This window comes from Bos taurus, chromosome 11 (genome assembly GCF_002263795.3).
Source record: "Bos taurus isolate L1 Dominette 01449 registration number 42190680 breed Hereford chromosome 11, ARS-UCD2.0, whole genome shotgun sequence".
Taxonomy (NCBI): domain Eukaryota; kingdom Metazoa; phylum Chordata; class Mammalia; order Artiodactyla; family Bovidae; genus Bos; species Bos taurus.
Genome location: NC_037338.1, coordinates 88,131,656 through 88,153,005, shown reverse-complemented (window position 1 = coordinate 88,153,005; position 21,350 = coordinate 88,131,656). Strand labels below are relative to the sequence as shown.

The 21,350-nt window shown below is 48.7% G+C and overlaps 1 protein-coding gene across 3 annotated transcripts in view; it reads left to right on the top strand.

Annotated features, from left to right (window-relative positions):
- The window catches only part of ASAP2 (ArfGAP with SH3 domain, ankyrin repeat and PH domain 2), a 158,156-nt gene that overhangs the window by 34,603 nt on the left and 102,203 nt on the right, over positions 1–21,350 (top strand). For 2 of the 3 annotated variants that reach the window (XM_024999543.2, XM_024999541.2), the window contains exon 2: positions 12,842–12,914. In XM_024999543.2, the coding sequence (XP_024855311.1) occupies positions 12,842–12,914 (73 nt within the window). Of the gene's footprint in view, positions 1–9,400; positions 9,919–12,841; positions 12,915–21,350 lie in introns of those variants that run through there. The other variant, XM_059891824.1, reaches the window with a different exon arrangement.

Here is a 21,350-nt window from a genome sequence, read left to right as displayed (position 1 = left end):
GTCGAGGGTGTGACTCTTGGTGACTTCTGCCACCTACTTGCTAGGTGACCCAGTGAGAGATAATTGTTTGAGCCTCAGTTTCTTCTTCTCTGAAACAAGGGTAATGCCCCCAGCTCAGAGGGTTCCCAGGAGAATTCATAGCACGCTGAGCAGAAGGCGTCAGTTGCGGGTGATTGGTAGGTATGGGAATTTGCTCTGTTTCCCTGGAATTCACTGATTCTAGCCGTAACACCCCCCGATGTCTGCTAGTCAGTTACCTGGTGAATTTTCCTGGACCATTTAACGTGTAGGTTGTGTATTTCAGTTAGATTGGAAGTCCCTTATGGTCAGGGACCCTGAATCCAGGGATGAAGTTTGTGTTAAATAATGCCGTTCTTTGTGATCTATCCACTCCCATGTGCATAGAGGCATAGACTCCTGGAATTTAAGTCTAGAAAAAACTCCACGCTAGCATTCCTGTGGACAGTGGCGAGTTTTCCGATGAGCCAGCCCAGGCCAGGGCTGAGAAGCTGACCGTTGGCCAAGGCCACACAGACAGTTAGTGGTGGAGCCAGGTTGGCCCCGGGGTGTCCTGCGTGACCCAGGTTTCTTCCCTCTTTACGGCCGATGGGGGCCTAATGCCTTGTTCTTCTGCTTGAGGTTTCGGGCTCAACATCCTGCTCTGAGAGCACTTTAAATGTGGCATGAACCTGGCATGAACTTGGCCTGCACAGCAGGTCTGTGGCTTCACCCTGCCCTTTAACGCTCTCTCTGTCTACTCCATCTGCCCCTGGGTCTCCAAAGTGGGCGGCAGAGCTTTCCGCACGTAGCAATTTTCATGTCTGTGATGGTTGTGGCATCTATAGGGTTACGTAGTTATACACTTGAACCACACACTCAGGCTTGCCTTGTGCTCAGATGGGGAGGGGTTTGCAGGGATGTCGTAGGCTGTGTCTGCCACGCGCACTCCCTGGGGGCCTGCCGGCAGTGTGCCCTAGAAGCGCCTTGCTGAGGTCATGGGGAGAACCCCTGGGAGGAAATCACAGGTGTCACGTGCCTGCCCACTGGGCCTTTGCGGGGTGGTGCAGCACCAGTGGTACCATGAGGCCCAGAGAGTGGACACCGAGGGTGTGCTGAGTCCCGCCGGCGGCCTGCCTCCGAGGGCCGAGTGGAGTTGGCCGCCCTGCTCCTTCAGAGGAGGCCAGGACCTCCCCGGGGGCCCTGGTCACAGAGGACGCGCCCTGGAAGCCCTCTGCCAACCTCTGGTTTCTTGTTTGGGCTGGTTCTACGTGGGGTCTGTGAAGGGAGTGTGGGCCCGTCAGGCTGGGTGCCGTGGGGGAGGGAAGGCAGAAGCTGGGGGTCACACCCCAATTACAGCTCCTCCCATCTGTGCTGTTTCCTTACGGAGGAAATGTACTTCATCTCCTGAGCCTCAGTTTCACTGTCTGTTGTTGGTCATTCGCTCAGCGTGTCCAGCTCTTTGTGACCCCATGGACTGCAGCACGCCAGGCTTCCTTGTCCTTCACCATCTTCCAGAGTTTGCTCAAACTCATGTCCATTGAGTCGGTGATGCCATCCAACTATCTCATCCTCTTTTGTCCCCTTCTCCTCCTGCCTTCAGACTTTCACTATCTATAAAATGAGGGAAGTAACACCTACATTAACTACCTCTGGGATTGTTATGAAGCTGAAATAGTACACGTTGTCTCTCTCCTTGGGTCTGAACCTCCATCCATCCTCATCACTTCTAGCATTTAGCTTGCTGCCGGACACAAGTGGGCATTTAAGGTTTGTTGACTAGCATTCTGTAATCTGCAGGGTATGCTGCACACATGGTGATTGTTCCTCGTAATTCAGCCGTTAGTGTTTGACCACAGACTCTATGGTTGGTCAGGGGAAGGGTCAGGAAATGCCAGGCAGTCTCATTGCATCCTCATTTCTAGAACCCTGGAGTCCTGGCAACTCCCAGTGCCACGCACGACTCTGGGGATGTCAGGCCCGGGGCCCTGGGCAGCGGTCATGGTCTCAGTCTTAATCATTTAACACGCTTTAGAATGTGTGAAGTGTTACCCTATCCCACAGCTGGTCTGAAAGGATGTGGGGACATTGCCTGGTTCCCTGAGGAGAAATACAGCATGGTGTGTTTTTGTCTAAACCGAGTCCACAAATAGCCACCAGACACGGTTGGAAAGCAGTAAGCTGTGGCTGAGAGATTAACTGTGGCTGGTCCAGCGAGGGAACCGGCAGGAAGGAAGGGTGACCTGACAGGACCACGGATGGGCCTGGGCTGAACTGAGGGACTTGAAGAACAGGAAGTGCAAGCCAGCATCTCTCGTTTTCTCCTTTCCTTAATTTTCTTTTTTTTTCCCATTAATTAACTTGTCTAGTTCACCAAGTTTCTCTCATCAGTGTTTTGTAATGAGCCAGACTGTATGCTTGGCATGCACCGACAGGGAGACGTTTGCATGTGGCCTGTAGAACATGGCCCTCAGGGAAGGACTGGAAGGAGAGCTGTCTCCAGTGTCAGACAGCCGGTGACACTCCCTGCTCAGATGCTGACCGGGGGTGCTGTTGCCTGTGGGCAGGGGGGCAGACGGATGCCTGAGGCCATAGTGTTGGAACTGCACTGGAGTTCAGGTAATTGAGGAACCAGTGACCCTAGGAGTTGATCTTAAAGGCCTTTGGAAGGTACTTGAAGAACTGAGAGCTCATGCAGGTGTGAGATTTATTAATACCTCCACCCCTAAGGTGACTGCTGGCCGACATCTCCATGTTGGTAGCTTGACCTTCTGATGAGTTGTACTGACACACACTTGACATTTCTTCCTCTTTTGAGAAGTCCAAGCCAGGGAAATACGACATTTTTTAGTTAAAAATTAAGTTTTGCTCTTACCAAGGATTTGTTTGTACGTTTGGATTAGGATTGATTATTCACAGCATTAATGATGGCTCTATTCTGTTGAGATCCTTGGGCAGGATTCTCAGTCACCCTGGAAAATTAATCCATTGTGTCAGGTGTGTTTGGCTTCCCTGGTGGCTCAGAGGGTAAAGTGTCTGCCTGCAGTGCAGGAAACCCGGGTTCGATCCCTGGGTCAGGAAGATGCCCTGGAGAAGGAAATGGCAACCCACTCCAGTATTCTTGCCTGGAGAATCCCATGGACAGAGGAGTCTGGTAGGCTACAGTCCACAGGGTCGCAAAGACTCGGACATGACTGAGTGACTTCACTTCGGGTGCATTTGAATGCACTTACAGTCTCTCCTTGGAAAGATGGATAGGTGAAATGCAAACTGCCTTAAAGACAGTAGTTTCGTTGACTCTTTTGTCTGGGACCTCAGAGGAGAAGTGACTTGTCTCAGGCCATGATATGAGTAGGTGACAGAGCCTGCCCATGCCTTTTCCCGGCCATTGCGCCCACCCTTGGTTTTGCACAATCCATCATTCCTATCCCTGTAATAAATGTAGATGTGGCTGCTCAGCTTCTACTAGTAGAACGTCTATGGACACTTGCAGCTTCTGCAGGTTTCTTGAGAAACAATACGCATTTTGTATCTTTGCTTTTTTGAGGGATAGTAAATACTTCACATGTTAGCTTTAAAAGCAGATAGCATTCTGGTCCGAGAAATGTAGGATATCTACTTTTATATCATCTGGGATGGCAGCTGCAGTGGCTGTGTGTCCTGAGCGGGGCAGGTGGTGGGGTGAGTTGAGGGTGGAGAGGAGAATGAGGACTGACCGGGGGTCCTGCAGGCGGGAGGGGGCCTCTCCCCTGGGCTGTGGGAACCCGTCTCTTGCTCTGTCTCTCTGACTCTGTCAGCTGGGGTTTAGTTTTCTTTGGATAGAGAACAAAGAAAGTAAAACGAATGGTCTGAAGCCCTTCCTTGGGGAGAAACACTCACATCCCCAGATGCTGAAAATAAGCAGGCTCTGAGACCCCCGGCAGCCGCCTCAGTCCGCCGAGAGCTGCTCTTGCCTTTGGCTGCCCGTCCCTGCCCCCAGGTCCAGCCGCACCCCACCAGCTCGCCTGGCTCTGTGGCCGCCTCTTCCTGCCCGTCCCTGCCCCCAGGTCCAGCCGCACCCCACCAGCTCGCCTGGCTCTGTGGCCGCCTCTTCCTGCCGAGTTGCTGGCTCCTCTGAAACCTTACCTTTCCCTCCACCCTGACCTGGCCGGTCCCGCGGTTTTGTCCAAGCTACGCTCTCCACTCCCCAGCTACCCCCCCGCCCCCCGCCCCGCTTCCTGGGTGAGAGAGTGCCGTCTGGGGGTGGAGTGGTTCAGAGGGAGAAGAAAGGGTGAGGCCCTCTGCCCCGCTGCGGTCCTCCTCTCTGGTCCCAGCTGGGTTCAGTTTGCTTTCCGTCGTGGTGGAAGCCGTCGTCCACTGTGTGTGTGTGTAGCAGAGGTTTCTGTTCTTTGGATGAACTCATCTGATGCCTTTTCTGTAAAGCAGCCCTGCCGTGTTCCAGGCTGGGGTTGCTGATGGTAAATTCCCCCCACACCCTCTTTTCAGCTCTCACACCCCTGAAGGGTTCTGCACGCTCCTGAGATTAAACGGAGCAGGGAGCAGGGGGCCCCTGGTGTCTACCCACCTGTAGGCTTCCTGGCGCCAGGAGTCCCATTTGGAGCGCCAGGGCTTCGGGCAGGCTTGATGCCCTCATGCCCTGGGCACCTCAGCTTCACATCTTACACAAGTGTCTGCCCAGTGTTCGTACAAGCTCTATCACTCCTTACAGATGACCACCCTTAGGTTCTGGGGTGGAGCACCCTGGGGAACAAGCCCATCCAGACCCCAGCTGTGAGTGCAGGGTCCTGGGGTCTAGGTATCCTCCATGCCATCTGCAGGGTTGGTGGGGGGGCATGGACTCCCAGTAGTTGGCCCCCTTGGCCCCTGTTGTTCTCACCCTAAGTGGACCAGGGCCGGGTCTCCCGAAGCAGCCACGAGGCCCTGTGCAGCCCTGGGTCTGTCCCAGCAGTGACCAGCCATGTGATCCGCCCACGGGGCTGGGCTGTGCAACAGGAGTCCAGCGAGCATGTGTACTGATTTGCATTTTCACCTCCTTTTCCCCACTGGAAAACTCCCGCTGCCGTGCTGCTGTGAGGGTGGCTCTGTATGTGGCAGGTGTCTCTGGGGCCTCAACAAACTGGCTGGTTCCTTCCTTCCTCCTTCTGGGTTTCCCTTCTCCCTCCTTCCTGCCTCATCACAGGGCAGGGTGCCAGGCCTTTGGGATGGGAAACAGGAACCGAGAAGTGGAAGATCAAGACACGGCCAGATAGCGGTCCTCTCTCTGAGCTTCCCCTGGAAAAGCCCGGAGTCGATGGTGGAACTAGGCCCTGCCTACCCCTCCTCGGCTCTTGGAAGATTCTGGAACCCCAGACTGGTTACACCCATGGTCTGGGCAGGTGTGCCCCTGCACCTGGATGAGCTTAGAGGAAGGGGCTTAAAACGAAGCCCAGGGAGCAGGGTGCAAGAGCGATGATTTCCCAACATTAGGAAAGGTGCGTGTAGAAGCTTGCTAAGCTCCCCTGGCCACTCTGTAACTCTGGACGCCCAGCTGTCAGCACACGGGGTTGGGGGTGCAGTTCTGGAAGCTTGCTCCTTAGCTTGCAGAACAAAGTCTTACTTTGTGCTCCTTGTCTGCACACGGGGCCCGGAAACAAAACGACATCTCCAGTCCCCCCTGCCCCGTTTGTGCTGACAGCGTGGCGTTCGTGTGGCTTGCTCCTGTGCCCCCAGGCTGACCTCACTCCCAGCCTCCCATGCTGCTTTTTCTGTCCACGCCTGTTCCCCACCCCGCTTCCTGCAGGGGTGTGCTGGCACCTTCTGGGATAAGGTCGCTTCTGTTGTGAGCAGAGCACTGTGGGAGGTGTTGGGGGACCGGGCCGGGCCCCGCCCCCCCTCATCTGTCCGGGAACAGGGCACCAGGGCCAGGTGCCTCTCTTTGCTTTTGGTGGGTTGTAGCTCTCTTTCCGAAATTCGCCTTTGCCTTTTAGCTCCTCAGATTTCCCAGAACTCACCCCCCAGTAAAATCAGGATGGAGAGCACTTTTATAAAGCTGGGTTCACATCATCTGTTTCCGTTTCTCTGCATTAGTGATTCTGATAAGGCCTGTGTTGGGGGCTGACTTTCCAAGGAGAAGGGTCCATGGGGAGCCTGTGGATACTCGGTCCTTCAGCCTTACATGGGCCTTATTGAGCCCACATCCCTCAGGGCTCTCCTTTGTTATCCCGGGTCTTTATACATGGTCTGTGTTCTTTTCCACTTCATGGCTTCAGCTATGTGACCCAGTTGGCATCAGTCATCCTAACAAGTCTAGACTTGGATCCTAGGAGGGCACTATCGTGTGTGAGGTTACCCCCCTAGTTGGGCATTTGTGGCTCTTTCCCATTTTTTCTCAGTAACATCTACACCCTTAAATATAATCTAAATCCCTGAACACAGTCTAATTTTGTCTATCTAAAAATTTTTTTATGGTATTGTGCATTTACTTTTGCAAATTGCTTCTTTAATATTTCTGTGAATTTTCATTTGTGTTCTGTGTGGGCAGAGTTTGCTCGTTTCCATCACTGTGTAGCATTCTGATATATGTATATACGACAGTTCATCCATTTTCCCATTGATAGGCATTTGGTTTTGCCAAGTCTTCAGCTCCATGGAAGTGTGCCACGAACATCTTTGTACGTATCTTCCAATGCAGATATTCACATACTATGAGTAACTTTGATTGTGTTAGGCAACACCAAAGTTCGACCTTCTGGTTTGTCCTCACGCACACGTTGCACACAGCTGTGATCCAGCTTGGCTATTTATTTGATCTTTATTCTTCATGACACCTGCTATTCTCCTGGCCTCTGCTTTATTCCCAGGAGGAGGGCAATCCATTATTGCTCTTGCTTTAAACCGAGCCTGCAGGCCACAGTGCATTTCTGTGCTTCCCAAAAGGCTTCTGGAAATATTTGACACTGTCATTAATGTTCTCCGTGACTTCAGAAGGCAGGTCAAACGTGCAATGAGGCAAAGCCGCCATCTCGATGTCTGTACAACCCTTTCTTGGCAAAGCTGTCCTTAGGGCACAGGTCTGCGCATTGTTTTGTTTTGCTATTTGGTCTTCTGTCCTTCAAATCTGTCGTTTCCTCTCCAGTTGGTCCTTCTTGAAAGGACTGAGGGGACAGGAGATGGGTCAGGCTTGGATCGTGGCCTGAATGGGGAGGCCTGTGGTCCGCTGTCCTCCGGGGCAGCATCTCTGGTTTCCAACAGTAGGCCAGGCCATTGCCACCCCTGCTGGCTCCAGTTGTGGCCTTAGGGAGCTGGGGACGAAGCTGGGCCTCCAGGTCAGGGCAGGAGCAGCAGGGCGCCTGACGGTGCTGGAGAAACGTTTCTGTGGATCCACAGGTCAGGGGTCAGCAGAGTTTATCTGCAAAGGGCCAGATGGTAAATATTTCAGCCTTTTCAGCCCCAGAGGCAAAATTGAGGAAACTGTGTACATGCTTAGATAATAAGAGATAAAATAAATTTCCACAAAAATGTTTTATTAATAAAAATCAAAATATAATAATGATGATGATGAAGTGTAGTTCTTTTGGTTTTGTTGTTGCTGTTCAGTCTCTAAATTGTGTCCGACTCTTTGTGACTCTGAACTGCAGCATGCTAGACTCCCTTGTCCTTCACTATCTCCTGGAGTTTACTCAGATTCATGTCCATTGAGTCCGTCATGCTATCTAATCATCTCAATCTCTGCCATCCTCTTCTCTTTTTGCCTTCGGTCTTTCCCAGCATCAGAGTCTTTTTCCAACGAATCAGTTTTTCGCATCAGGTAGCCAAGGTATTGGAGCTTCAGCTTCAACATCAGCCCTTCCCTTGAATATTCAGGGTTGATTTCCTTTAGGATTGACTGGTTTGATCTCCTTGCTGTCGAAGGGGTGCTTAAGGGTCTTCTTCAGCACCGCAGTTCGAAAGCATCAGTTCTTCAGTGCTCAGCCTTCTTTATGGTTTTTTGGTAATGCAGGTCTACTAATGAGAAGAGTGGAATTCCTTCTGGGAGGGATGACTTTTCTTTCTCTCGCTTTCTTTTTTTTTTTTCTTATTCATTTATATATGTATGTATGAACCTTTCTTTTAACGGGGGTTCAAAGTTGGCATCCCGCATCACCCCATCATCACATATTGGACAGATCTTTGGCTCATGGCCGCCTGTAAACAGACTGAGGGGCGAACATTCCTGTCGACCCCGGATGCCCGAGGCTCACCTCAGACAGCCTCGAGGTGTGGTCCTGCAGTCCAGCATCAGGACCAGGGTGCCTTTGTGCCAGAATGGAGGTCCCCGTACAGCCCTGGGAACAGGGGAGACGGGCGTGTCACACGGTGATGTTGGTGCCAAGCTCACCAAGGGAAGAGAGCGTGGGCCCCTAAGTGCTCCCAGTGTTTTATGGGGCAGCCCTGGAGGGTGGCACACAGAGGGACCCGCAGAGAAGAGAAGAAGCATCGAGGGCAACCTGCTTGGAAATGGTCTCTGGTTCACTACCGGAGGGAGCTCCAGAGAAAAGGGAGCGAGGCTGAGGAATTGACTCTGTAAGTTTACTCTAAATATTCGCCTGTGGCTAGTGGCTGCCATCCTGGTCTGAAAAGGACAAGTGTGTGCGTCCTCCCGGGAAGATGTCCTTTCCCACGCTGCACACAGCCCTGGACCAGCCATGGACTCAGACGAGAGCTGCTTCCGTGAATAAATAAGAACTGTGGCTATTAATACAACAGTTTAGGGGATCAAAAGAGAGGCCTTAAAAGTGGTTGTAGACAGTTGTTTATTTTCCTCTGAAATATCTGAGACACATCCCCACAGCCTTGTTTATGTGATAAATTTACTCTGTGAAATTTGCTTTATAAACTAAAGGTCAGCTGTGGTCGGGCTCCTCAGAATTAATGAGCTTTGGCCAGACGTAGGCTGTTGCAGGGTGCCTGCTTAGGGCTCTATTGTCTATTAGATTTTTGCTTGTTTATAGTTTTTACATGCAAATTCTGGTTGTAATTACAGCTTTTTTTTTTTCTCTTTTCCTGAGCTCGTGTAGATTTTAGAGAGGGCAGGGTGTGGGTGAGGGTGTGATCTGGTTAGAAATCTCAGCCCAGTTGGTACAAGCTTTTGGTTCCTTGAAACTCTCAAATTTTTATTATTTTTGTTCTAAGATTCCTGTGCTGTTTTTATATATAAATGACAGAGGCTTTTTGCAGCACTCAAGTCTTTATCACTTGAACTTCTAAGTTCAACCTTAATTATCTGTAAATATGCACCATAATGAGGGGTGTGTTTTTGAGTGGGGCAGTAATTGCATTTCCCTCTTGTAATTTTAATTAAAAATTACCTCTACCGCCTACCTCACCTTTACTTCCAGGCTCTTCCTAACAGACTGGAAAAGCAGCTGTTACTGCTTATCTGCTCTTTTCTGAGTTCAGGAAACAGCATGGCCCTTTAATGACAAGGCGAGAATTCCATGGGGCGGCATATTTTTACAAGACTTTGATCAGAGAGGGTGTGTCCCACAGTATAACCTGGGAGGAGAATGTCAGAGTTTAACCTTGTGATAAAGCCTGTTTCCCCTGCTGTCAGCCTTCCACACTGAAGTTCCCGTTTTTCTCAGTGTGATCGAGCCAAAGCCTTCGTGGACAGATTACTCTCTTGGAGGACCAGCGGCTGGAGAGTTGAAGCCTGGTTGAGAGAAGATCTCAGTGGCCACTCGCAGACCTTTCCAGCGTGTCTGCTGCCCTGCCTCGACCTTCCCACTGTGGGGCCCGGCCAGTCCGCCACCTTTGGTTGGGCTTTCCCTGAATCCACTCCCCTGCCTGCCCAGATCCATGTTCTTACTGGGTCCGCATGACCTTCTCCTCCCCTCTGCCCTCTGCCAAGAAGACTTCAGTGGCTGCTCCTTGTCTGTCCTTAGAAGAGAACATTAAAGAACAGTAAGATTAGTTTTATTTATATTTTACTTAACCTAGTATGTCCAAAACAGCATCAGTTTAAGGTGTGCCTGAGCCACATTTCCATGCTCAGCAGACACTGGGGCCTGGTAGGTACCCTACGAGACAGCATCCATATCGAGACAGAGCTGGTCAAGTAGAAAAGCAGGTCAAGCTCAGTCCTGGACCCCGGCTGTGGTCACAGTTAATTTGTGTTTATTTCAGGCATTGAGTTGCTAGATTATAAACTCCATGAAGGCAGGGGCAGGTCCTGTTTTGCACACCATCGTATCTGTATAATGTAGCTCATATTCAGCTCCTGGTAGGTACTCAGTAAATCTTCAATTCAGTCGCTCAGTCACGTCTGACTCTTTGCGACCCCATGGACTGCAGCATGCCAGGCCTCCCTGTCCATCACCAACTCCTGGACCTTGCTCAAACTCATGTTCATTGAGTTGGTGATTCCATCCAACATCTCATCCTCTGTCGTCCCCTTCTCCTCCCACCTTCAATCTTTCCCAGCATCAGGGTCTTTTCCAATGAGTCAGTTCTTAAGCAAAGAACTCCTCGGTACGAGAAGCTGTGAGGAGCACCCAGATGACCCATCCAAGAAGACTTTGAGGAGGAAGAGGTACCTCTAAACCAATCAAATCAGATTCAGCATGGAAGCTGAGGGTCATGAGGAGGAAGGGAGAGTGTTCTGGGTGGTGGGGGTAGGAGGTGTACAGTATTTGGAAGCCAAGAGAAGGTAGCAGGTTGATGGGAGCCTCATTAATTCATTGTAACCGAAGTTCAGGGTGCAGGTTCATCAAGCTTTGCCGAAGAGCTGAGAGGTTGTCCTAGGACCTTCTGGGCAGGGAGCGGTCCCTCCGACTCTTGTGAGTTTCTCTCTTCTGTGCAGAATGTTTTCAACCTTCACACCTCCTACCACACAGGAGGGGCTTAATATGAATACTGGCTGACTTACAGTGTTTCCATATAGTCTGACCAGGCTGCTGTTGATGTCTTCTGCTGTCTGAGGGAAGCTTTAGAAAGAGGAGCAGGTTTTATTATTTGAAGGCAAGTCAGACTCTTTTCTACACACTTTTCTACATAGCGCAGTGGTAAAGAATCCACCTGCCAAGGCAGGAGACACGAGTTCCCTCCCAGGGTGGGGAAGATGCCCTGGAGGAGGGCATGGCAACCCACTCCAGTATTCTTACTTGGAGAATCCTGTGGACAGAGGAGCCTGGCAGGCTACAGTCCCTGGGGTTGCAAAGAGCTGGACGCGACTAAGCATGCAGGCACAACAGATTCTTTTCTAGTGATTCCAAAGTCTGGGCAGGACCAAATTGCCTCAATACTCTAGGTGAGACGTTGAGTAGAACAGATCAGATGTGGCCCGTTATGTGGGGATTGGGCCCTTCCGGAGCTTTTGATGCCTGTATTGAACTTGTGTCTTTGTATGTGAGAGCCGTGTTCTCTGACACATCATTGTCCAAGCTTCAGGAAGTAGGGTTTCTGACACAGCCCTGAGCAAACCCTGTCTTCTTGCTGGCCCTGGGAACCCTGGGAGTCGGTGCATGTGTGGGCAGTAAAAATTCATGAGATTTTGTGAGAAAGATAGTTCAGTAGTGATGTTCATTTTTATTTGCTGTTTCCAAATCTCTTTTTATATCTCAAGGGAAAGTCAGGAATGGATTAGAGATGACCTCCTAGGAAAATAAAAGCTAATTCTCTATAATTATGTTTACTGCCTTATATTAGTCCCTACCTACTCTTTCCTACAAAATACTGGAAAACAATGCTTTTTTATTGCATTCTTTCTTTGTATTTAACCACTCTGTCAAATATCTGATGCCTTGGGATCATTTTTCTGTTTAAAATTGTCAGCAGCAGTCACATCTGTTTTTAGCATCCAGCAAAAAATAGTCATTGCTGCGTTAGAACTAGGACTTAAGAAGCAGGTATTGAAAAGGGCTTCCCCGGTGGCTCAGTGGTAAAGAATCCACCTGCCAAGCAGGAGATGTGGATTCTCCGTCCCTGGATCAGGAAGATCCCCTGGAGAAAGGGAATGGCTACCCACTCCAGTATTCATGCCTGAAGAATCCTATGGACAGAGGAGCCTGGTGGGCTACAGTTCATGGGGTCTCAATAGTCGGACACGACTGAGCAACTGAGCTCACGTTGAAAATGGATTCAAGAGGAGATTCAGGAAGGCTGGATGTCCAGAATCTGTCTCTCTGGGCAGAGGTGTGCTCTGTGTAAGATGATCTGTCATTGTACTTTTTGGATCAAACTCAAAGTGAGTAACAAGTACTGTTATTGATTATCTGTTGTACACCAGATATTAGCTGGCTACTTCCCTGCAGGTGTGCCTTGAGTCTTCACGAAAGTCCTGTGTTTGGTGTCCCTGTCCCAGTGTACAAATGCTTTTTCTCTCCCATCACAACAAAAAGTGACACCCCTTGCTCTTCTGTAGAGTTTTGTTGGGATAAAAGGACATTTTACCCCTGTGTCTTTTGTGATTAAAACTCCAGGTATGATTAGTCATTGAACAAATATTATTTGAGCCCTTACCATGTGCTAGGCGTCGTAAGAGCTGTATACACCTATGGTGTGGTGGTTGGTCCAGGCCCTGGCAGGCTGGCACGTCCCTGGGCCTGGCTGGTTCATAGGGATAAACTGAGGGTTGGTGGAAGCAGAGTTGGTCCAGGTTGACTTGCTACACTGCGGGAGGCCAGTTTCCAGCAGGCACAGCGATCAGAGACAACTCGGGTGTGGCAAGGCGGTGGCTTTTAGGGACCACCTGCCTCCCCACCGCACTGAGCCCTGGTCCCAGGGAGGTGGCCCCAGACCGGCCTCCTCGCGGCTCTCGTATGGCTGTTCTCTGTAGCTGTGATCTAAGCTCAAGCGTGTGTTAATGAGTACATTCTCTGTATTTTAGGCCTTGGACGTGGACCGGATGGTTCTCTACAAAATGAAGAAATCCGTGAAAGCAATAAATATCTCTGGGCTGGGTGAGTATGCATTCTTTTCTAGTTTTCTTTGTGGACAATTTTGTATTCGCAGTCCTCATATCATAATGTTAATTACCGTGAGTGAATAATCAACCAGACTTCTTTTTCTGGGTGTGCAAATTAGAGAGGTGAGTTGGGATGTGTCATTCTTAGGCGCGCATGTGTTTCTTGTCTTCTGAAGTGCAGTTGAGTTTGCTGTGATCACCCTGTGTGAACAGCTTTGTCAGACTGGTTGGCGGGTGGACTCACTTCTGCCTCTGTTGTTTGGTTTGTGCTGCTTGTTAATTATGCCAGATACCCTTTCCATTTTCTCTCTTACCTGTCTTATCTGGAAAGAAAATAAAAAAGCATAATCAACTAATTTGATTGTAGTAATATTTGATCTAGGCTTTATTATATGTTAAAAACAAACATGGAACTTTTGACCTAAAAATGATGGGCTGCACGTATGTGGTGGGTCTGCTCCCTGGACAGGACCTTACAAGTGATAGAAAATGTTTTTTAAGTCTTTAAGTGACTGTGAAGTTTGACTCAGAAAGAAGATGGCAGCCTCGGGGGACCAGCAGTTGTGAGGAATCCTGAGGAGGTTGGAGCAGGAATGATGGCAGGCGGAGAGAAGTGCTGGCTGGTAGAAGACACACACCGCTGCTGAGGGAGGCAGGTGCCCCGGGTGCCTACGGGCGGTGCCTAGGAGGGGAGGGGCCCGGGCTGCGCCCCCGGGAGCACCACGTTGTGCCCTTCACCGCCGTGGCCCCTCCTTCAGGGAGGACAGTGACTGGAGCAGAGGGCAGGGAGTGCTGCTGGTGGTGTGGCGTCAGGAGGAGGGCTGTGAGACCTTCTGGAAGTGCAGGTCCCACGTGACATCCCCGCCCCCCCAGCTCAAATGCAGGTGACCCACGCAGGTCCCATGTAACAGCCCCATCCCCCAGTTCAAATGCAGGTGACCCTCACAGGTTCCACATAACAGCCCCATCCCCGAGCCCAAATGCAGGTGACCCTTGCACGATGCTGGTTTGAGCTGCGCAGGTCCACCTACACGGCGATATTTTTCAGTAGCAGATTCAAATAAGGTCCATGGTTGGTTGAATCTGAGGATATGAAGGAACCACAGGTATAGAGGGCTGGCTATAAATTATACCCTGATTAATCCCCACCTTATTCAAGAGTCACCTGTAAAACAGACTCAGAGAACAAACTTATGGTTACCAGAGGGGGCAGATGGGGGAAAGAGGCAGGGAGTTCGGGATGGACGTGTACACACTGCCATAAAGGCATTAAAAAAGAGTCCCCTGTCATGTGAGCACAATTCTATTAGCTGCTCTGTCTCTCATCCAGGGAGGGCTGTGCAGACCAAGACAGTGAAGAATAGTAGATTTCAGCTACAAAGATGATACTGCAGTTGAGAATAGCCAAGTATATTTAGGAACAGATTTAACAAAAGATACGTAAGAAACTGACATTGAAAACTACAAAACACTGCTGACAGAAACTAGAGAAGACCTAAATAAATGAAGAGGTATATGGTGTGTGTGGGGGTTGGAAGACAATATTGTGAAGATGTCATTGCTTCTCAAATTGATGTTACTATTCAACACAATCCTAATCAAAATGTCAGCAGGGGAACTGACAAGCTGATTCTAAAAGTTAACAAATGCAGCCAAAACAGCCGAATATCTACATGGAACAAGGGAGCCACGACCCTCTCCCATCCCTTACACAAAATATTAATTTGAAATGGATCACAGATTTAAGTATAAAAGCTAAACCTACAAAACTTCTTGAAGAACACAGGAGGATATCTTTGCCCCCTGGAGTAGGCAAAAGTGTCTTGGGTAGGGCAAAGAAAGCTATAAACAAAGAAGAAAAAAAATGGGTAGACTTCATCAAAATGAAAATCTAACTTAGATAGTATCAAGAATAGCCTAACAGTTGAAGAGAAGTTGAAAATCTCATACTTGAAGAAACAGATTTAATAAGGCAATCAAAGCAAGGCTTTTCAGTAAGAATGAATGATTTGGATTCTTCAAGGGGCTAGGGAGGTTATTAAATTATTGAAATGGGCAAGTACTAGTGAAAAAGAACCGGTAAAAGGCTTGGAGATTTTTTTTTTTAAGCAACTTGTTGAAATGAAAACTAAGATTTGATAAATGACAAGCTACACACATAGGAAGACGGAATGAGTGGGGCCCCATGTTATGCGAACACAAGGAGCTGATGGACACTGTGAAATAGAAATTAAGAGCCAATGAGAATAAATTCAAAAGAGTCAATATTAGCATCCACATGAGAGGAGCTCCAGAAGAGGGAAAAGAGAGTAGAAAGGGGGGAGTTTTTTTTAACTGATAGCTGAAAAAGAGTCCCTGGAACTAAAGAAAATTTCAGATCTCAGATTTAGAGAGTCCACTAAATTCTCAGGGAAACAAGTTTTATGTAAATGTGTGTGTACTAATATCCACATGTACATATATGTATGGGTGGATATGTGTGCATATCTCAAGACTTGTCCTCCTGTTGTGACATCAAGGATAAAGAGAAAATTAAAAATTTACCGAGATGGGGACAAAAGCTTATCCATAGGAGAAAATATTTGTTGAGGAAAATAGGCTAAAAATGAATGTTGCAGAGTTTTTACTTTATAGATATTTCTCCTCCCTTTACTTTGCATACTTTATGTGTTGTAATTATATTGATGTTAAGATGATTAGACAGGTGTTAATTGTTTACGACAAGTCCCACATGCATGTGAAATAAGTTTAGGAAAGCCAAGAAGAGCTGGGAGCTAAGTTCCCCACTGAGCTGGTCCCCCACTAAACCGGAAAGCTTTTTGGGCCCGGAGTTTGTAGCACGGGGCTGCTGTGCCCTGGAGTAAGCACTTAGCGTCTTTTAGCCCTGGCTTCCTTGTCTCTGAAATAGTGCATTTAGGTTAGGATGCGGATCAGTGGTTCTCAGCCGGAGTGATTTGCCACCGTCAACACAACACACACACACACTGACAACTGAAGAATGTGTGTGTGTGTGTTTCGTGCATGCACACTCGCTATTGGTACCTAATGTTAGAGGCCAGGGATGCTGATGAAGGTCTTGTGACACACAGGACAGCCCCCAGCAAAGAATTATCTGGTCCCAGATGTCAGTAACGCAAGCTTGAGAAACCCCCATCTAGATCCTCACAGTCCTCTGCAGCTCTCTTTTGAAATTTATTTTATTGAAGTATAGTTGATGAACAATGTTGTGTTAAATTCTATGCAGCAAAGTGATTCAGGTGTACATATATACACATTCTTCTCCGTGCTTTTTCCATTATGGTTTATCACAGGATACTGAATGTAGTTTTCCCTGTGCTATACACAGTGGGACCTTGTTGTTTATCCTCGACAGCTTTTTTAAAAAAGCAACAAAAGAAAAACAAAACCACCACCATGCTTAGCTTGCCAATACGTAGGTGTTACCTGACTACCTGACAACCGCTGATTTTATGAAAGAAGGAAGTGGAGTTTTCAGTGACTAACACCTAGCTGGAAGTAAACATGTCGGGAAATTTTTATTAATTTTTTTTCCATAAACGTCAAAGACAAGAGTATAAAGCTTCTTCCACTTACTAGAGCCCTGACATTTGCTGAAACAGGGGTTTTTCAATACCCGAAAAGGTAGTCACCCCCCAAAAAAAGCAATTTTCCTGATTAAAGTGGGGGTAGACAGAATGATGATCGTCTTATGTTTTCGAACGTTTCTGTGTACCTTGGTGTTCTATACCTTTATACTCTTTGCAACACATGGTCCTCGTTTACAAAGAGGACGCTGAGGGCAAAGGCTGCAGGCGTTCTCTGGATGCTTCTGGCGCTCAGCCTCCTGCTGGCAGGGCTGTGATCAGTGGCCCCTCTGCTGCGCGGCTGCCACTGTTGACCCTGGCAGGCTGTCTTCCAGATGTCAAGAAACCACTGAGAGATGGATGTCAGTTTCTTTGACAAACAGCAGATTGCAAAAAGGATCTTAAGAGATTATTTTTTAATTGTGTTCACTTATAAACATTTGAGTTAATCATTTAAAGCTTGTGTAAAAGGGATATTTCATAGTCTGATCAGGTTCAAAAATGACCTTGAAGTCCTGCATTGAGAAGTTGTTCTGATCAGAAATAACGTGAAGTCACTTGCACACGTCTGCGTGGCCGCTGCCCGCCTCGAGGAAGGACTTCCCGTGGCTCCCGAGGCCGGCCCGGGGCCCGGCAGGGCAGCTTTCCAGCAAAAGAGCATTAGGAGGGGAAAGTGTGTGCACTTTGGCGTCCGGAAGCTGCCTGTATGAATTGAACACCACTGGTGGCTGATCCGCCTTTCTGACCTGTTGTGCGGAACGCATGCCTTAAACCTCATGACCTGCCCCCCCCAGAGTCATTTTCTGAAACACGCCTCGGTGATGTCGCTTCTGTGCTCACAACTCTGCAGTGTTTCTTGGTTGTCCACATTGATGTTCGTGAAGTTCCAATACTTGAGAGAAATGAGGAAGGACATGCTTCTGTGGACTCCAAACATTTTAGGGAAATTGGACCAAAGCACGGGTGACAGGTTTCTCTTCCTGCAAAACTAGCCAAAAAGGGTAACATGCTAGAGTGGATTGTGAGGGGGAACTGGTCTTAACCTTTTCCAGATTCATTTGTCTGTGAAACTGCTGCTGCCTCCCTGAACCTGCCCCCACCTCGAGCCTCAGCCCAGTCAACAGGGCAGGAGACCAGACGCAGTCCCAGCTCCTGGCAGCCCCTAGACCCTAGACATCTGTGCAGAGTCCCTCCCACCTCTCCACACCCTTCTTGGTGCACACGCAGCTCCATGTGTGCCCAGGTGCCACACTTTGTGTCCTCTTTCCCCGGCACACGCTCTTCCATCTGCTTGAAATGGCATTTTGCCACTTGGTTGGAAGGGAAACTGAGGCTTCAGGAGGTTGAGGCGTTTGCCTGGAATTTTGACACCGTATTCTGGGCACCAGCCTGGTCTTTCTGAAGCACCGCACAGAGCAGGCTGACCATCAGCCTGACTTTGCAGGGGGGGGCCTCTATTTTTGTTGCCTTTTACCCATCTTTACATCATGCCAAGTTTGAGTTATTATAAGGCTGTGAGTCTGAATTTTTTTTTTTTTTTAAGCCAGAGTACTGATCCTGGAATCTTTATTTCAGAGCAAATGTTGTCTCCTTCAAAACAGTCACCCGAGGAAACCCTGTACCTTCTCATGTGAGCTGCTGACATAGTTCACAGCATTTTGGATCTCTTCTCTAGCACATTTTCTTGATTATATTTAGTAGGGGGATTTAAGGATAGATTAAACCGTTTTAGAAATAGATGTCAGAAGTAAGCCAGGCAGATTCAGTAAGGGTTTGAGCTGCTGGCGACGATTCGGTTAGGAGCATTGTAACTACCGTCCTTCTGGCTCTGAAGACAGTTCCAGGAGGAGTCATCATAGTGGTTTGATCATCCTTCTTGTTGTTCAGTCACTAAGCCCTGTCCAACTCTTTGGGACCCCATGAACTGCAGCACGCCAGGCTTCCCTGTCTCCCGGAGTCTGCTCAAATTCATGTCCATTGAGTTGATGATGTCATCCAAACATCTCATCCTCTGTCATCCCCTTCTCCTCCTGCCCTCAATCTTTCCCAGCATCAGGGTCTTTTCCAGCGAGTCAGCTCTTTGCGTCAGGTGGGCAAAGTATTGGAACTTGAGCGTCTATCCTTCCAATGAATACTCAGAGTTGATTTCCTTAGGCAGGTAGGAAGAACGCTCATTTTATGCACTATTAGAAGAACAGTGAAGATAATTTAGTATTTATGCCTCACACTGCCGTATACTTTTTTCTGTCTCATGTTCCTTAATTTATGTGCCAGAGGGACTTCTCTGCCAAGTCTCATGGTTGGAGGTGGGTTGGCCCCATCCGACCTGAGGGCTCTCCCAGGCTGGCCAGTGCCTCTTGCTGCAGGAGCGTGTCACCTCTGTGTCTGTGTCCCAAATGGCTCTGCTCCTGGTCTGTCCACACGCTCTCCTGTCCCAGGCCTGCCCAGCCTTCCCCATCCAGCCAGGACCTGACACGGTACTGGCCTCCTTTCACTCTCTTGTATTAGTGTCCCGTGGCCACTGTAATTACCACAGGGTGCCTTAAAATGATGGTGATTTATCTTCCAGCTCTGGAGATCAGGAGTCCAAGCTGATCTCACCAGGCTGAAATCACAGTGTGAGCTGGCTTCCTTCCCAGAGGCAGGGAGGTTTCCCTACCCTTTCCGGCTTCTAGAGGCCCCTGCGTTCCTCTACTCAAGGCCCCCTTCCATCTTCAGAGCCAGCCACGGCTGGTGCAGGCTTTCTCATGCTCCATCACTGTCTTCCTCTGCCCGGGGCTGCCATAACAGTGCCACTGGCTGGGGGGCTTAAACCTCAGACATTTGTCTCACAATTCTGAAGCCTGGAAGGCCAAGGTCAGGGCTCCGGTGTGCTCATGTTCTTGTGAAGGCTCCCTTCCTGGCTTGCAGACGGTCATCTCCGCACATGGTAGAGAGCGAGATGGAGAGTGTAGGCGTCCTAGAGCTGGTGGGCTCTCTGGTGTCTCTTTTTATTAGTGTGAGGACACTAATCCCATCTTGAGGCCCTGTCCCCCTGATCACATCTAAACCTAATCACTTCCCAAAGGACTGGCCCCCAAGTATCATCAAACTGGGGGTTCTGGCTTTGGGGGTGGGAGAGTGGTTCACGGCTCAGGCCCCAGCAACACTGCCTCTTCCCTTGTCCCGTGGTTACGTCGGGGGAGCCTCCCGGGATAATCCCAGATAAGCCTCCCGGCTCAGCTGAGCTGATTAACAACTCAAATTCCATCTGCAACCTCAGATGGCAGCACACCCTACCGTCCCCCCTCCAGGGATTAGGAGGTGGATGTCTTTGTGGGGGAGGAGACAGCGTTCTGCTGACCACACTTCCCCTCTGAATTTTGAGTTTTGAGGTCAAAACTGAAAGAGACTCTAATATGCAGACTCTGTTCACTCTTTAAATCTTGCTCTTTATTGTTCCCTAAGAGTTTTATGTCTCTTGGTCTTTGCCCTCCAATTAGATGACAAGCCCTGAGGTCCGTGACCCATTCTGAGAGGCAGTGTGGTTTAATGGGTATCAGAATCCTGAAGGCTAAGTGGGTGGTGCTGCTCAGAAAGTCACTGGGGAGTGTCGTTTACTATTCTGAGCCTCAGTTGCTGCACTTGTAAAATGAGAATGTTAATATTTCACAGGCCTGTTAGTGACAGCGAGCTGAGATAACATGGAAAAGTGAGAGACGTGATTCTGGACATACAGTGAGGCAGGTGCAAATGTACTTCTTGTGTGTTCCTTGCAGTGGCCGGCATGGAGGCTGGCAGATACACAGTGCGTGCTGGTAATACTCATTTGTATATTGTTATGTTTCTCCTGTAGGTTCTCACAGTGTCCTCTTAGCGCAGGAGAGATAAACTTATAATCCTACTTTTCTAAAATCCTTTTTTAAAATTGGAGTATCGTTGCTTTACATCCCGTATCAGTTTCTGCTGTACAGCAGAGTGACTGGGAAATTTAGATCGACAGACAGCTTCCTGGAAGTGAACGTAGGTTTAATTAATAAGGGTTCCCGAGATGGCTCAGGTGGTAAAGAATCTGCCCACCACATAGGAGACCTGGGTCATATGTATACATATATCCCCACTTTTTTGGATTTCCTTCCCATTTAGGTCACTGCAGAGCACTGAGTAGAGTTTAAGCTTGCAATTTTAGCTGTAAACAAGGTGTATATAGATTTGTGTATGAAGAAGGGGAGGCAGTCGAGATGTCTCGGAGCAACCAGCTGTGCTATTTACAGCCTGTGAGCAAAGAATGGTTTTTAGCACCTGAGTGCATATCTACCCAGTAACCTCAGGATTGCCTCTTGGCCTGTAAAAGCTTTTAATATTTCTCTCTGGCTTTTAGGAAAAGTTTGCCGACCCTTGTCTCAGAGCAGTGGTTCTGACATGTGAGAGTGCCCCAGAACCCCTTGCAGGTCTTGTCAAAGCCCAGGCTGCTGGTCTCTGCCTTCAGGAGCTTCTGGCTCAGTCAGTCCAGGATGGGGCCTGAGTATGTTCCACATGAATGAGTTCCCAGGTGATGCTGAAGCTGCTAGTCTTGAGAATACACCCCACCCCTACTTTAAACATTGGACCATGCCCCCATATATGCAAAACAATAATTTTCTCGCACAATAACAAGTATATTATGTTTGCTCCCAGTTTCCAAAAGGATATCAACACAGCTAGATGTTGTTTCTCTAGATTGTCTTGTGTACAGGTTTACAAAAGCAGTTACTATGATGATTTGTTGAGAAACTGTTTCCACAGTAATTTTTCCCACCTAAAATAGACTGCTGTCTGACCTCTTAAAAAAAAAAACAACAGTTCATATTTATTCTAATCCTTTCTTA